This window comes from Piliocolobus tephrosceles, chromosome 2, assembly GCF_002776525.5.
Source record: "Piliocolobus tephrosceles isolate RC106 chromosome 2, ASM277652v3, whole genome shotgun sequence".
In the NCBI taxonomy this organism is placed as follows: Eukaryota; Metazoa; Chordata; class Mammalia; order Primates; family Cercopithecidae; genus Piliocolobus; species Piliocolobus tephrosceles.
In genome coordinates, this window is record NC_045435.1 from 151686986 (window position 1) to 151704812 (window position 17827).

Here is a 17827-nt window from a genome sequence, read left to right on the forward strand (position 1 = left end):
GACTACACAGCTTCTAGATTGGTGTCTAGAGTTGGACACATGCTTCCACTTCCCACAGATAGAGATGGAGAAGGAGACTAAAGAAGAACAAAAATGCTAGCTAGTAAATGAGCTAGGTCCTTGTGAGAGTTTTCCTTTCAATTGCAATGCCTTCCTGGAGGAGCAAAGGAGGCTGCTGTTAGTAGCATTTCTCCTGTACCAGGAAAGGAGCCAATGCCACTCTGTGTAATAGTGTGGCTAACTGACGGGGTCCAAGAGGAGACTCTAGCCTGCCTAGATCTACCTTAGGAATTACTGTTGAGCCCTGGGATTCTGTGTACTGTTAACACTTTCCCCAGCTAAAGAAACAAAGATCCTTGAAGTTCAAGGAGCCCTGACACATTCCAGGCTCTGGAAGCTATTCCCACCTAGGGAAGGGGTTGGGTCTAGAATAGGGAGGAGGCAAAGCCCTGAGGACCAGGGCGGAAGGGGAGGCACTGGGCTGTTCTGCAGGGCTTCTCTGTCAGGCTGGCCCTGCACTCGGGCATGTGCTTCCATTTAAAGTGGCTAGGCTTCATCTGTGGCATGCAAACTCACATCTAACTCACACCCCAGCAGCGTGGGCTGCTGAGGGGCTTGTAGGAGCTGCTGCAGAGTCCCCACTTACAGCACAGCAAGCTGTGAACCCACTTCCCACACTGAACGGCATTTACGGGTCACTCTGGAAGGACTGAGCTAAAAAGCCACTGACCAACTGATAATGCGCTGTTTGTGGATGTTTAGTTAAATATTTAAAATTTTTCTTTTTCTGTGGGTTTTTTTGGACTCTACTTTTATATCTAATATATGTTTCATGTCTTGGATAATTTCACAGCCCTGAGCCCTTTGCTCAGGATGAAAGGAGACCTGGCCTTGGAAACCTAACTCATCGCTTCTCTGTGCCAACCCCTCCCCTGGCCCCAGGTGAGGGATCCCATCCCATAGATGTCATCCCATAAATATTAGGGCGCTTCAGGCCAAGGCCAGCTGTGATGTCCCATGGAGAAGCCGGAGAGACAAAGGACAGCCTCACCAGGTAGAGGAGCCACTTGAGACAGGGCAGCTTGAGGGAAGCTCAAGCCAGAATCTTCTGTTTTCCCCTCCAGGCAAAAGAAAGGAGCCCTCCCTGGCCCACCTCCTGCGGGTGGCCCCGTGCTGGACACAGAAGCCTCACCTGGCTCTCTCCTTACCTTGCTCAAGGAGAAGGCCTCTGGGCTATGCCTGTAGAAGGTTTCCTTGAATGACCCCAGCCAGGTCTCAGCAATGCGAACCTTGTTCCTCAAGGTGGCCTCCTGGTCAACGGGGGAGGGGGCATCCCGATTTCGGTAGATGTGCCCTACCCGAGAGCAGGGAAGGATTTCAACGGAGCCACCGCAGAGCCAGGCCTGCCACGAAGGGAGAAGATAAATACCTTGGCATCCCGCCTTTAAGAACGGTGGGAAATAAGGAGCGCTATCTATGAGGGGCTGGCAAAACGCACAAGAAATCATGAGCACTCAATGGTGAAGATGATTATAGTCCTCAGCGTGCAGTAGAGTTTCCAGATTTGGAAGTTCTGGGCATGGGAGTGACAGGGTGGAGAGAATAGAGGCAGTTGTCCCAAAATGGGGACAAGGGGACCATCCCCATGCAACTACCTGAATATGCGGCCCTTCAAGCACATGCAGATCCAGCACTTAGAGAGATGTAGCCTGTGAATTAGCACCCTTACTCCCCAAAGGACACTTCCTCAGGGAAAAAGATGTCCCCAGTGGTCCGGGAATATCTCAAAGCTGGTGAAGTGTGCTACGAAGGCACCAGGGGCTGTTTGTGGTAGAGACAGAAGCAAGCTTTCCTGAGACATAGTCTTTACTATTTCAAGAAATTTCCCTCTGCTCTCCCACTCCCAAATGGCTGGAGGTCACTTGGCAGGAAGCCTTTCATTCCACATTTGGGGATAAAGGTTAAAGGAGTAGCGGTCCTAGGATAAGCAGCATATGAATGGAAACACCAAAACTGGGGTTCCCAAACTGTGTGCCAAGGTACCCCAGGGTGCCACAGCAAACTCATAGGGTCTGGTGTTAAATTTCTGAGAGAAACATGGTGACATCTTTTGGACTTTACGCAGAATATAAGCTTCAGGTAATTCACACTTTCAGCTTTAGATCTCTGCACTTTTGATGACGAATATTTTTCTGGGGTTGGGTTTTTGGAGGGTACTCTGATGAAAAAGCAAGTGTCATGCCAGAAAGCAATGTGGAACAGGAAATGAGGGTGACTCCAAGGTTTGAGAAGTTGTGCGGTGCCCAAAAGGTGCTAAGTTTTTATGACAAGTATTAAAGTGTTTGGACCAAACTACTCAATACACAGAACTTTGGGTATTTGCTTTGGACTATGGGTGCTGCGAAAAAAGTACTAAGGTGCTAAGAGTGCTATGAATAGAGAATATGTGAGAGCCTCTGGAATCTCTGCACAGAAGTTAAAATAACTGAGAGTATGCCCACTCCTGGAAGCAGGTTTTGAGGGTCAATTCCATGAAGGCACTGAGAGTGAAACCAAGCTACAGCACAAGAGAGATGGGAAACTGTGAGACATGGAAGAGTTGACACACAATACAGGAATGACTTCATAATTTTCCCACAGCCTCATTCCTTCCCAGTGACATTTCTAATGCCTGCCTTCAAGATGTGACCATACACACCACTCCAGAGATCCGACCTGTGTCCTCCCTTGGTCCAGGACATACCTTGAAAGACAGTTCGAGGTTTTCACCACCCCGCAGCGACATAAGAGGGTCATACGCTCCAGTGTTTTGGAAGTAATGTCTGTCCATGGCCACCACCTCTCCGGGTACCACAGGGCTCCTGGACACAGAAGACGGGCAAGACATTGTAGGTCAGAACCCAGAACATAGCAGGCAAAGCTGGGGGCTGGGGTTTCCCAGGTGGGAGCTCCAGTGACTGAAAGAACAGGCTTTGGGCTCAGGTAGAAGGCAATGTTTTTAATTGCAAGACCGGAGCAGAGCCATGATGTCAGAAATCCCAGTATTTGATGAAAAGAGAGCTATTCTTGCTTAGGCCTTTTATACTCTATTCTCAGGTACTGCTCCTAGAGAGGGCCCAGGGACCACACCTGAGGCTCCCCTGCCCTCTGGCTTGAGTCCCTCTGGAAAGATGTTTGGGAAGAAGGCCTTGGTTAAAATAAGGTACCCTGAGAGAGGTAGCACCAGGCCTGACACAGCGACATGGTCAGGCTCATTCCTCCTTTCTCTTTCTCACCCTCTTTTGTTTTCCTAATGATCATCCACCCTCTTCCCAACTCTATGATGAACCCACCAGGGACCCTGGAAGCAGATAAGTCCCCACTGCTCTAGGGGAAAAATAAATGATTTATAAACACAGGAAGCTAGAAACCTTTAATAAGGGAATTGAGATCGTAATATCCCTCAGAGAGATTTTAAACAGAGAAAGATGTAGTCAGAAGGTTTTTGAAAAAGGGTCTCTTCATCTAGGAGAAACAAATTTTAATGCAGCCACACTCTGGGAATTTGTCAAAGTATAAATGACTAAGAGTTCAGATTTTTCTTAATTACTAAAGAAAAAGCAATGCATTAGCAAAGCTACTGGCCGCTAGGTTATAAAAATTCTACATTATACCAGAATACTAAAAACTGATGTTGTAATGATTATTCAGTCTAATTTCCAATTCTGCCACTCCCAATTTGTAAGATCTTAGGTGGGCTATGTGTCTTTGAGCTCAGCTTCCTCACCTCTAATTAGGCATAAAATAGAGTTTCATAATTGGGTTTTGAGGGGATGAAACAGGTAAGCCATGTAAAATACGTAGCTCTGTGCATGCTACATTTTAAATGCTCACTGGATTTTGATGTTACAAGTTCAGCATTCCTTTTCTGACACCTGTGGGGCCAGTGTGTTTTTTAATGCAGAAATTTTTGGACTTTCAAAAGGGACATACACCATATACTACACATCGGTCCTAGTGGGCTGGCACTCTTTAGTCAAATATGCTAATATTTCTTTAGTGAAACATACACATATTTTCACAGTAAGCAGTAAGTGGGATAAATAAGGCCAATGCAGACACCCATGTCAGTTCAGGGCAGCTTTTGCCGTCTAATGATTTTGCTTTTGTTTTTGTTTTTTGTTTTTGAGACAGAATCTTGCTCTGTCACCCAGGCTAGAACGCAATAGTGTCTCAGCTCGTTGCAACCTCCGCCTGCTGGGTTCCAGTGATTCTCGTGCCTCAGCCTCCTAAGTAGCTGACTTGGAGGGACTACAGGTGTGTGCCACCATGCCCAGCTAATTTTTTTTTTGTATTTTTAGTAGACATGGGGTTTCACCATGATGGCCAGGCTGGTCTCGAACTTCTGGCCTCAAGTGATCCGCCCGCCTCGGCCTCCCAAAGTGCTAGGATTACAGGCATGAGTCACTGCACCTGGCCTGCTGCCTAATGAATTATTAAACAAATGCTTGGTTTTTAGAGCTTTTTGGATTTTGCAATTGTGAAAAACGAACTGTGGCCTTGTATTTAAAATATAGCATAGCAGTGAAGCTGGTGTTCTCAAGGGCTTGGCTGTCTGGGTTTAAATTCTGGATTCACCTCTCATTGGCTTTATAGTGTTGGGAAACTTTTAAAATCCTTATGTACCCCAGAAACCATGGAGGCAGACAACCAACCCCACTGTGTCCTTTCAGAATTCCTGACCCACAGAATTCATGAGCTTAATAAAATAGCTGTGTTTTACACCAAGTTTGAGGTGGTTTGTTATGCATAAGATATCTAGTGTACTTACTTAAATAGAATAGTCATCCAAAAACCAAACATGTGAGAAGTCACCCCTACAATAGGGTATATTTGAGACCTATGGTTCTTAGCATTGACCTGCTTGAATTCTTCCTGTTTGCTAAGACGGCACCGGAGGAATCCACACCGTACCTGATGAGAGAGCTGGGCCAAGATTCCATCTCAGGTTATCACACTGGGGCATTAACTGATGCTATCTGGAAGAGCCTGGCAGAACTGTATGAATACAGCAATACAACGGTGGTAACACCGACATCTGGGTGCCTGGCACTCTCTAAGTGCTTTTCACAGATTAGCTCATTCAACCTTCACAACAACCCTATAAATAAATACTATAATTGCTCTCAATTTACTGATAAGGAAACTGTGGCATACATTAAGTAATTTACTAGGAAATTGTGGAGGCAGGATTAGACCCCAGGCAGGCAGGCTGCGGAGTCCATCTTGAGGTGGCAACGGCAAAGCAGGTGTGAAATGGGGCCTCACCTGATGGGGCTTATTGGGGACTGGAGGGCCTTCCTCACATGCTCCGGCAAAGGTTCCCAGTGGAAATCCAGCTTCCAGTCCAACACCCCACGCTGCAGGTCCTTCGAGGGGTAATACTGGAAAGTCTTCCAGTCAATCACATCTATCACCGGAGATACCACCCGGCTCCTGGAAAGAATTGTGGAATCAAACAAGGGATATAAAGCATTTACTTGCTGAGGCTGGAAACATAGTCTGTACATGGGCTGCCCAGTATGGCGGCTACCAGACACCCATACCTAAAATGGGGTTTATCCAAATCAGGTGTGGAGTGAAATACACCCTGGATTGAGAATACTTTAGTATGGAAAAAAGGATGTAAACATCTCAATAATTTTTACATTGGTTACAGGTTGAAATGGTAATATTTTGGATCTATTGGGTTTACTAAAATATATTATTAAAATTAACTTCATGTTTCTTTTTATTTTGTAATGTGACTATTAGAAATTTTTAAATTACATATTGTTATGTGTTATATTTATATTGTTGTATTTATATACATGTGTTGTATTTATATTGTATAGCAGGGTTCTAGAAAATGTTTTTCCGTAAGGAATTGGGGTCCATTGCTTTAAAGAGCCTGCCAGTACTTTTCTTTCTTCAAAAACCTTTCTTGACAGCACTGAGAGATACAGAGAGGGGTTCTAGGCTCAGCTCTGCTACTAATGAAGTATGTAATCTTGAGATACCTATTATACCTCTCTGGGCCTCAGTTTCCTCATTTGTAGAATGGAAGGTTGAACTACTTCCCACAATGGCCTTTCTCAGCTGCAATGCTCTAGGACTGTGGCTCTTAACTTCTTTTGGGGTCCATGATCCCTTTGAGATTCAGGGGAAAACTATGGGCCACTCCTGAGTGAAAACTTATATGTCCATGTAAAAAATACTGTGCACGACGTCAGAGAGTTTACGGACCCCTACTCTCAGGTCTAGTTCTTCTTCCTCCTTGTAGCATAAAACTTGATTGGCTTGAGAAATCAGGATTTCCAAGCCCTGGAAGTGTCCCTACTGTCAATGCATGCGTATATGAACATGTGGTATCTATAACCAAAGTCCTGAATCTTGGTTTACTTCCTCATTTCCTGCTACTGTTGGTGATTTTTAGCCCAATTTTATTTTTATTTTTTATTTTTTGCATAGGCTGGAGATATGACTGCAGAGTGATATGGGAAATTGACATGGGTCATATACTTTTTAACTAAGTGGGTGTACCAGGAGCTGCTATCCAACTAGCCAATATCTCAATCACATTTTCTCCCCCTGGCCTGTCATGATAATTATGTCTTAAATCTGTGCCATGGAATGAATCAGGCCTGAACTTCAGGGTGGCTAGAAGGTATCACTCTAAGAGAAGTGAGATTCCTGGGAGGAGAGATACCAGCCACATGTGTTTACACTACCATCAAATTCCATCTCCGTTCCATCATCTTGGAGAGAGCCAGGGTGGTCCCACGATTTCATTATCTGCTTTAATCTATGGCTTTAGGTAACTGATATAAGTGTAAGGAGTTGTGGGGTCTATAGTTAGAGCAGGGATCTGAATATGCTTTTCCTGCCTCTTTCACATTGTTTCTGCTGGAAGGCAAGGGGAACATAATCCCTGGGGGTCTCCCCTATTTTAGGGGTACCCTGCATTGACCTAAGAAAACTGAGAACCTAGACCGGGGAGGAAATGAAGGCACCCAGAGCCTGTTCCAGAGTCTCCACTTACTGTGTAATGAATCAGGCAGATGGATAAATTTGGCTATTGGCAAATCATCTTGTGGAATTTTGGAAGCAAGAGCTAGGGAATTGTGTGACTGAATTAGGAAGAAATGCATGAAATTTGTGCCATCTTCAGCAATCATAAAAGGACAAGAAAGGGACTTACATTCAAGCATTCCCACAGTCAATTCATCCTAAACCTCTGTGCTGTGTATTTATCTCTTTTTTTCTGTTTTCTTTTTTGTTTGTTTGTTTTTTTTTTTTTGAGACGGAGTCTTGCTCTGTCGCCCAGGCTGGAGTGCAGTGGTGCAATCTCAGCTCCGCCTCCAGATTCACGCCATTCTCCTGCCTCAGCCTCCCAAGTAGCTGGGACTACAGGAGCGCACCACAATGCCTGGCTAATTTTTTGTATTTTTAGTAGACTAGGGGTTTCACCATGTTAGCCAAGATGGTCTCAATCTCCTGACCTAGTGATCTGCCCGCCTTGGCCTCCCAAAGTGCTGGGATTATGGCATGAACCACTGCGCCCGGCCTCTTTTTTTAAAAAAAATGGTCTCACTCTGTCGCCCAGATTGGAGTGCAGTGGCGCAATCTGGGCTCGCCACAACCTCCTCTTCTCAGGCCCAAGTGATTCTTCAGCCTCAACCCCCCGACTAACTGGGACTACAGGCATGAGCCACCATACCCAGCTAGTGTGTGTGTGTGTGTGTGTGTGTGTGTGTGTGTGTGTGCTGAGAAACGGGATTTCGCCATGTTGTTGAGGCTGGTCTCGAACTCCTGAACTCAGAGTGATCTGCCAGCCTTGGCCTCCCTAAGTGCTGGGATTACAGGTATGAGCCACTGCACTTAGCCTGTGCTGTGTACTTCTTAACAAAGGAATACAACAAAAGAGAAACATAATGAATGTTTCTCTTTTTGTTTTGTCTTTCTGGAAGCTCAGAGTCACATGTAAAACTTACTTCTAATAACTGTATTACCCCTGACTCCCAATACCCTCTTTTCCTTTCTGAAATCTTCTTTTTCCTCTATTTTAACTGTGTACAACAGTGATTAATCATGAGCCTCCCTGAGTACATTTCGGATAGAGATAAAGAATAAATGTCAATGAATGAAGTGAGAAGTGCTTTCTATTTTGGTGTTTATTCTTATGGACCATAGTGTCTGCCTAAGCAGGGCTAAATTACTGACTCAAAAAGGGTGAATAATTAAAATAAAAACCCAGTCTTCTATTTAGCTTTGTGGTTTTGTACCTACGGATGTGTCTGGTGTTCTCGGAATTCATTTAAAGCAAAATAGCGAGACTACCTCATTTGACTTGGAAGGAGCTGGAAGTGTCTGCTTACTTCATCACTCCCTCACCTGTGAATTGAGTTTTAACCCTCAGGCAGGTACAAGGTTGATCCTATGTTAAGCCTTTCTAAGTTCCAGGAGATCAAGTGCTTGTATTTTAAAAGGCAAACAGAAAGTGTCAAGCTGCCAACAAAGACTGGCTCACTGAAATATGTGAGATCAACGAATACATTACTGTCCAGATATTCAAGAGCTAACTGTAGTTTCAAGCTTCCCATAACCTTTTACCACGATAAAGAATAAGCCCTCGTTCATCTCATTCCTTATTAATTCTCCTGAGCCTGGATGTTCCTCGAGGTCCATGATACATGAGCCATTTTGAAAGTTCATGCGTATTCTTGGTGTTTGTGGAAAGTCTCTTATACCAGAAGCAGAAGGCTCTGAATTAATTCTCCCTTCCCAGAGCTCTTGCTGCTCAGGTGTGACCGCAGGACTGGCACCAGCTCTTGCAGCGGCAGATATGAGGATGTGTCATGCTGAGGGGTGTGAAGTACGATGGTGGTTGGAGAGTTTCCTTGGGGCATCTGAGCCAAAGAAGGCTGCTCCCTCTGGGGGGCCAGGAGGCATCCTGACCTCCTGCTGCTCCTTGACACTCGCACATGTGCACACACACACACACATGCTCGCTCCCCCCACACTCAGACTCTCACATGCTTACACACATACACTGACTCACACGCACAAACACAAGGGGTTCTTACACTGGTTTCCATCATTTAATCCCTCAAAGGGCAGAGTGGGAGGTGTTCTGCTCCCTGCCCCACATTGCTTCTCCCCACAGTAGCCCTGGCTGATCCTGAAGGACTAGATGTCTCGCAGATAGGGACCAAACCCATCTTCAAGACCCATCTTCAAGTAAGAGATAACTTGGTCAGCTTCTTGAGATGATATCATCTTTCAGCCCCTTTCAAGACTGTCCTTTTCCCCTTAGAAACCTTCATCCTTCCGGGGATATAGCTTCCACTGGTTGGCTTGGGTATGAGAGCTGGCAGTCAACACAAGGCAGCTGGGAGCTGGATACAACAGCTAGTCTTGATTCCCTTCGTTGTTACTTTGTGTAGAAACTGGCCATCAATCAGCACCTCCCAGGGCCGCCCTAAAATCACTTGCTCATAGGGAGACTCTGTGTAGGGTGGCTATGAACAGTTACAGGAGTTGTGCACTGTGCAAACCAAGAGAACACCTCTAATATCATCATTACCGTAAATTTGCATTTTTGTTTTTACAATTTACGGACAGTTGGCATTAAGATGTCTTATTCTAATAAAATCAGTATGTTATGACCAATTTTCTGAGGAATGGGAGTCAGGAGGAATGGTCATGGGGAAAGGATTTCTACCAATTCAAATAAAGTTGCCACATGGCTAGTAGGAACCTGCTAGGCAGGGACAGGGAACAAAGGCTGGTCAGCAGGCTCTGAATTCCTTGGCCAGGGTATGGAGGAGACTACGACTCTTTGAAATAGCTGATTTGTGGCTTATTGTACTATTCACTCACCACTCCTACCCCACCTTTTTTAAAAATAAGGGCTCTTAAAGACCCTTTTTTGTCTTTTGGGCACTGTGTCCTCATCTGGTGACAGAATGTCTCCTGACACAAGCCTTGCAGACAGCTGGGGCCCCTTTCCTCTCCATGTCAGGAGCTGCACCAAATGGCTTCTGCAGCTTGGCTTTGCATGAGGCATGTGGGCAACGTCCCTGGGGGAGAAAAGCACACGCTGAATGAGGCTGCTCTCCCTGCCACAGCTCACAGAGCATCGCCATGTGGAGTGGAGAGAGTGGGACTCAGATACCAGAGGTGGCTTTTCTTCCAGATCCTCACCTGCCAAGGCCTACAAGCTGGACACTGGGGCCCAGAGAAAACAGAGTGGACAAGAAGCCATGAATGGGGTGTGGAGATGATGAAAATGTGGTCACATCATGCAGAAGAGATGGAACCCAAAGAGGAAGGCAAGCCAGTAACACACCAGGATCAGAGGCCCAGTGAGTGTGTGTGTGTGTGTGGGTGTGTGTGTGTGTGAGAGAGAGACAGAGAGAGAGAATGAGAGACCAAGAGACAGACAAAGACCATGAGAGAAGTAGAGAGGCAGACAGACAGAGACAGACAGGAGGGGAAAAGAGGAGAGGGGAAGGGCACAGGAAACTAGAATATCTCTTAATCACAAAGGGCTTCCCAGGGAGCCCCATTTCCTTTGTAGCCTAGGACACTGAGGTACCGCCATGTCTTTCTCCCTTCACCTAGCTCTGTGAAATGGGCCCCGATGTGAGAAGCAGATACGAGGGACTCACAACAGCAGGTAATACATGTCTCACAATTGGGGTGGGGTTAGGGGTGACTAATATTTCTCCCTGACCAACTTCTCCAACTCTTAAAGAGAAAGTGTATACAATAAAAAGAGCACTGGACTCAGAGTCAAAAGACTTGACTTAGCTACAAATTATCTGCCCTTACACATCATGCACTTCTCTGAGCCTCAATTTCTCCCCCTATAAAACAGAAGCTAAAATACCTGCCTGAGGCATCTCACGGGGGTCATTAAAGAAAGCATATGAAATAAGTCTGTGAGTGTTATACACACATAAAGTTTAATGATATTAATTACTGCATTTCTAAATGTCTGCATAAAAGAAGCGTAGAAAACAGCCCGGCTGTCAAGTGGCTGTGTGACCCTCAGGGGTCTTTTTTACTTTCCTGGAACTCAGGGTTCACGACAGTGAAATCATGAGGTAGGACAAGAAGATCTTCATGGTCCCTCTGAGAGCCACCCGTCTGTGATAACAGATGGGAATTAGAGGAGAAATGGGCGAGATCAACTTGAGAGTCTGACTCCAGTGATAGACATCGCTGTGATTTCAAGATGGTCCTTTGCATGGAACACAATCAAAACTGGCAGCTTCAGAGGGCTTGTGCATTTTCTTTTCTTTTCTTTTCAGGATGGAGTCTCGCTCTGTTGCCCAGGCTAGAGTGCAGTGGCATGATCTTGGCTCACTGCAACTTCTACTTGCCAGGTTCAAGTGATTCTCCCACCTCAGCCTCCTGAGTAGCTGGAATTACAGGTGCCCACCACCATGCCCAGCTAATTTTTGTATTTTAGTAGAGACGGGGTTTCACCATGTTGGCCAGGCTGGTCTCGAACTCCTGACCTCAGATGATCCGCCTGCCTCGGCCTCCCAAAGTGCTGGGATTACAAGCATGGGCCACCGCACCTGGCCAGCGTGTGCATTTTGGTGTCCTAGTTCTTGTCCTAGTGCTGAATTTATGTGTGTCTTCTTTTCTTATGAGATGTGAGTCAGGATGCAATCTGTCTCATGAAACTGGGCAACATTAATCTGTCTTGATCTCACTTGAGTTCTGATTGTTCTTCTTTGTTAAAATGGAATGCTGAACTATTAACAATTTACTTTATGTCATTTGAAACCGTCTCCATTTGGCAGGATGGTAATTCCTATGTCTCCAGGATTCATTCCGATGTGGTCCAGAAATTTTTTCTTATATTTGATTGATCATCCCGAACTTCAAGTGAGATAATAAACATTCACCATGGGTAGGCGTGAAGGATAGAAGTTATAAGGCTTGGTTCTAGCCTTGATCCTATCTTGCTGGGCAGCATCAAACAATTATTGATCATGGTTCCACTCTGCTACATGCCTACTTGAGCTCCAAGGGGTATGCCTGAGGTGGTTTGAGGTGGGCCGGCCACCAGGTTTCAGTTTTCCTGGGTGGGATATTCAGACTGAGGGTAATGGTTGACTAGACATGTTTAGGAACTGTTTGTCTTGAGCAAGGAAGTGGGAAAGAGATTGACAGTCAGATGGGGAAGGAGAGCAGAGAAATGATCAAGAAAAATGCGAAGATGCTTATCTACAGGGTAATGTAATGCAATCCTCTCCAACTTCACATTTCCAAGGACTGGCCTTAGTTAGGAAATTAGGGACCCCTTATATAAACTGGGGAAACAAAGAATGCTGTTGAGTGATCACAGAACCTAATGCTTTCTTTTTACAGGTGAGTAATCTACAGCCTAGTGTAGTTCAGAGACTTTTTCCCCAGGTTATGTTATAAGCTTGATTAAAATTGCCAAATTTTCACCAAAGGCAATGAGAGCCAAAATAAGATGTTACCCTTATCATGCAATTTATTACAATTTTAAGTATCTGCAACCTCATAGAAGCTGTTCTCCAAGTCTCAGTTTCTTTATCTATAAAACAAGGTAGATGGACTGGAAGACCTCTAACCTCCTTTCCAACTCTAACTCCATATTCTTAAAAGACCTAAACATCTGAAAACCCAAAGGGAATAGATCACTCTCTAACAGAGACTCAGGAATTAATAGGTGGGTTGTTCTGTGAGTGGCTGATGCTGTAGACTATTTCTTCCAGTCCCATGTCTTGCTTTGCAAGCCCAGGGAATAAGTTACCTGTCACCAGCTATTCTGCTGAGGAGGGGCTCCAGCCAACCTGGGTGGCACTCGCAGTGGGCATCCATGAAGACCAGCACATCCCCGGTGGCCCTGGTGGCCCCCAGCATCCGGGCCCTGATGGCACCCAGCCTCTTGTTGCTCCTGAGTAACTTCACCCCCTCCAGCCTGGCCACATATTCGCTGAGAGCAGACTTGAGTTGTCCTGGAATCAACAGGGTTGTGGTCAATGGAATGACAAATGCCACAACCAATGAGACTGTGACTAAGATAATTGTCAGCAACTCTCTCTTGGAAGCTGTGGTGAGCACATGGGTCCTAAGAACCAAAAACATGATTACAGTGTGGTTGTTGCTGAGATGTAAGATGCTTCCTTAGGTTGGGGTGGGCCATGATTCTCTCCAGTAAAAACTAGAGGGATGCTGTCAGAAAACCAGGAAAGGGGAGAACTTGCTAACATTCTCCAAATGCAGCAGCAAGAATGCGGCAGATACTGTTGGTGTCTGGTGTGCTTTGGCTCTGTGTCCCCACCCAAATCTCATCTTGAGTGGTAATACCCACAATCCCTGTGTGTCGAGGGAGGGACCTGGTGGGAGGTGATTGGATCATGAGGGCAGTTTCCCCCATGCTGTCCTTGTGATAGTGAGTTCTCATGAGATCCGATGATTATATAAGTTTTTGACAGTTCTTCCTCCTCTCTCTGTCTCTCTCTCACTTGCTGCCATGTAGGACATGCTTCCCCTTTTACCATGATTGTAAGTATCCTGAGACCTCCCCAGCCATGCAAAACTGTGGGTCAATTAAACCTCTTTTCTTTATAAATTACCTACTCTCAGGCAGTTCTTTATAGCAGTGTGAGAACAGACTAATATAGTGTCCTAATCAGATTCCCTGAGCTCCCCTTAACAGTTTTGGTTTGGTTTGCATGTCCCCAGCTGCTGTGCATGCTAACTGAAATCTGAACCCTTCTCTGGAGACTTACCTTGGGGTATTAAAATGGTCTCTACTGCAGGTGCAGGATGCTGGCCCTGGCCCCAGTCATGGTCAATGACTGACCATTGCAGGGTAAAAAGCAAGACAGACCCCGCAGTGCAGCCTGTGCTCCAGAGTTCCCCATGGGACCAGGCTATGGCTGGACTTCATCTGAAACCACATCTTTGTTCAGCTCTTCCCTCTGTCTCTTCTGCATCACCCACACCCCTACAGGTTTCCCCTGAGAATACACCCTCAAGAAAATCACATGCACATGAATCTCCATCTCAGGCCCTGCTTTCAGGAAACCCGACCTAAAACAGTGGTCAAGGAAGCCAAAGGCAAATGAGTACATTAAGTTTGGCAGCTGGTAGGAGATTAGTGGTGCTGGTCAAAGAGGTTTCATTGCAGTTGATAGGGGAGTGTGCAACACAATGGGTCCAGGAGAGAAAACAGGAGATGCAAAACTGAGACCAAGAGTCCAGACAGTGTTTTAGGAAGGTTGATTCTATAGGGGAAAGGAGAGAAAGAGGCCTAAGAAGAAGGTGATGAAAAGGATGAGAGAAACTTGTTAGGTTTTGTGTTTAAGATAAGAATAACTTGATTGTGTGTGTGTGTGTGTGTGTGTGTGTCCGTGTATACACATGCCAAGAGGAACAAGCCAGTGGAGATGGAAGGAACAATGTGTTCACAGAGAAGCAGTGGTCTCCATGAAGTCCTGGAAATGGGGAGTCCCCCCAGCCCAGTGGACTAAGATCTCCCCACGGACAGGGGTTGTACCTAATGCATCTCTTCTGCTCCAACCCTTAGTGCAGGGCCTGGCCCACAGTAGGCACTCGGTACATGTGCATTGAGCAGAACTGAGCCAAAAAGCAAGAATTTCCCCCCAGTTCCCCAGCCCAGAGGTGGCCTTAACTGTGGATGCAAGTAGCCTGGCTGCTTTGGTAGCTGGATCTCTGGGGAGGCTGGAGAAGGTTAAGGCAGCCCTGCCCGAGAGCCCCCAGCAGACTTTGTACACTCCTTCCCTGGGAATCTGTCTTCTAAGCACCACAGATTTTCTGCAGGGGGAACAATGTCCTGAGCAGTAGAGGAAAGGAGTCCCAGTCACTGGGCTGTTGCAATTCTTACTGGTAAAATGCTTCGCTGATTTGTTACTTTGTGATTATTTTTCTGGTAAGATTGTCAGCCCTGGTCCACTCCCTAGAGAGGAATCTGTTAGTCAAGCTACTAACATTTCTGAACTTGCATGTCTGAAAGGCAGTCCCTCAGTGACGTCATTGGCTTTAACATTGCTAAATGTCACATATTCCTCACCATTCATTCTCCCCTTCCGCTGTACTGACAGAATTTTGATGTTTCTTGGGGAAGCTAAAAACATGTATCTCCCAAGACTTCCTCTCACCGCTGGCTGCAGCTCTGGTAGAAATAAACTGAATGAGAGGATTCTGGGAAAACTATTATCTTACTATTTTTTTTTCCAAAGAGGACAAACTGGACTGGCCTCTGCCTATCTTTTCTTCACCTTTTTCCATTTGAAATATGTATGTGATGGCCAGAGGTAGAGAAGCCCTGTTGTGATTATGAGGTCAAAACTACCCTCTAAGCATGTTGAAGTGGAAAGCAGATGAAGGTGGGTATCCAATGGCATTGTGGAGCTGTCACGCCAATCCTGCATTGCCGCCCTACAAGCTTTCTATACTATAAGGAAAAATAAATCTCTATTCATTGGTTAAGTCACCGCAGCAGGTTTCTGTTCTATGCAGCCAAATACTGATATTTCCACCAAACATTAATTTATGAAGCTCTCCTTGGGCTGACTGCTGGTCTCTTTAGCTATACCTCTAACCCTTGTTAGTGTTATGTAGGACAGACTTCTAGCAAGAGAGCTTCAGAATAGACTAAGGAAGAACTTCCAGACTGCAATGGTTGTTTGGCGTTCTCAGACGGTTTTGAAGCGGGTAAGAGCACCCATGTCTGAGTGGTATAGCACTCGGCAAAAGCTGGGATGATCCTCAACTCCTTCCTTCCAGAAAATAGCAGAAATACTGACTTCCACTTGTAAAGGGTCGTCATGGGCTGGTCATCACAAGCATTTTCTGATTTAATGATTCGGTGTGGGCATTACCACCGCAGCGAGTACCTGAAGCCCATCTAGCTGATTCTATCACACTACACTATGCCGTCATGACCATCCGCTCGGAAGCCCATCAGGGTGGCTCAGGGCAACCCGCAGCACCTTTTTCTGTCACAGTTTTCCTCAGAGGTAGAGTAGGGTTAATAAGCCCTGCCTCTCTGGGTGGCCAAGATGATTAAATGAAAACAGTGTGCAAGGTGCTGCTTGTCTGGGGTCTGGGTCTTGGCAAGCACATAAAGGAGAGGGACCTGCAGAAATGGAACCAGTGCTGGCCTTGGTTGTGGAAAAGGCCTTGCACCCCAGTGTCAACAGGAAATACGGGGCCACTGGATGGAGAGCCAGCCCAGTGGTGAGGGGCAGAAGGGGCGCTGGCCAGGAGAGGGCAGCCTAATTGCTGGGCAGGGGATCCAGATCCCCTCTGGTGGGGCTGCCAGCTCTGGGGTAGCCCGTTTATCTGGGGCCCAGCTCCTCCACTTACCATACTCCCGAGGGGCACAGACACAACACAGCTCATCAGATGGTGGGGGCCGGACCACAGGTGTGCTCTTGGGCGGACCCTGCCCCACTTGAGGGTTTGGAGAGTCTCGGGGCACTTTTCCAGCCGACCCAGCCCTGTCCCACACCTGTTCATTAGTCCTGCCTAATATGCAGCCAGCTGCACCCAGGAACCCCAGGTGTTCCCAGAGCCTCTGGCTAATCTGACTCACTGCTATGGCCAGGCTCGGCCCATCCCTGGAGTGAGGACCGCAGAAAGAACTAACAGAGGCACCTGGCTATCCTAGCCCTTCTCCATCATTCCCCTTAGAAAAATGCAAATGCTCGGCTCCCGTCGGAGCGTTCTGATCTTCCCAGAAGGCCAGGAGGGGTGTCCCTAGGTCATTTATTTGCGCCAGAAATGTAGGCCTCAGGCCCAAGCCAAAGACTAGAGCAGAGGTTCTCAAAGTGTGGTCCACAGAAAACAGCAGCATCAGCCTCACCTGGGAGCTTGTTAGAAATGCAAACTCTTCGGCCCCACTCCATCTCCAGAAACTCTGGGGGTGCACCCTGCAGTCAGTAGTTTAAAAATCCCACCAGGGGCCGCGCGGTGGCTCAAGCCTGTAATCCCAGCACTTTGGGAGGCCGAGACGGGCGGATCACGAGGTCAGGAGATTGAGACCATCCTGGCTAACACGGTGAAACCCCGTCTCTACTAAAAACTACAAAAAACTAGCCGGGCGAGGTGGCGGCGCCTGTAGTCCGAGCTACCCGGGAGGCTGAGGCAGGAGAATGGTGTAAATCCGGGAGGCAGAGCTTGCAATGAGCTGAGATCCGGCCACAGCACTCCAGCCTGGGTGACAGAGCGAGACCCCGTCTCAAAAAAAAAAAAAAAAAAAAAAAAACAAATCCCACCAGGTGATTCTGATGCACACTCAAGTGTGAGAGCCACTGACCTAGGAGCAGGTGGGGGCTTCTCTGTCTCCATCTTCCTTTAGGGCTGTCCCTAGTAGCGAGGTTCCTGTGAGAGGAAGCATACAGGCAGCTTCTGCAAGTCTGGCCTCTGGGCCTGACTCTGCTGCTTTTGGCTGACTCTGCTCCAGTCTGCTCTCTTCTCTGGGCCCCAGTTTCCTCCCCTAGAATGTGAGTGGGTCTGTCTAGACCATGATGAGTTAAGGACTGATACACACGCACGTATGTGTAAAGTACTGCACCGAGGTCTAGGAGGCAGTCAGCACTCACAACAGGGCTGCCTCGTGTGATTCTTCAGTGTCTTGGGGAGAGGATTGTTGGACTGGGTGGGGCCTGGGAGAGAGATCTCCACGGGACCAGGCCAAGGTGATGCTCCTCAAGACCTCCCCAGGTGAGGCTCCTCAAGACCCTCCCCAGGTGAGGCTCCTCAAGACCTCCCCAGGTGAGGCTCCTCA

General features: G+C 46.9%; 1 protein-coding gene across 1 annotated transcript in view; it reads right to left on the reverse strand.

Moving 5' to 3' along the window:
- Positions 1 to 17827, reverse strand: part of GALNT15 (polypeptide N-acetylgalactosaminyltransferase 15) — a 48078-nt gene that overhangs the window by 15833 nt on the left and 14418 nt on the right. Inside the window, exons 3-6 of the mRNA XM_023207360.1 lie at positions 12821 to 13025; positions 5308 to 5475; positions 2744 to 2861; positions 1209 to 1403 (exon numbers count right to left, since the gene is read on the reverse strand). Coding sequence (XP_023063128.1) covers positions 1209 to 1403; positions 2744 to 2861; positions 5308 to 5475; positions 12821 to 13025 — 686 coding nt within the window. The remainder of the gene's footprint in view (positions 1 to 1208; positions 1404 to 2743; positions 2862 to 5307; positions 5476 to 12820; positions 13026 to 17827) is intronic.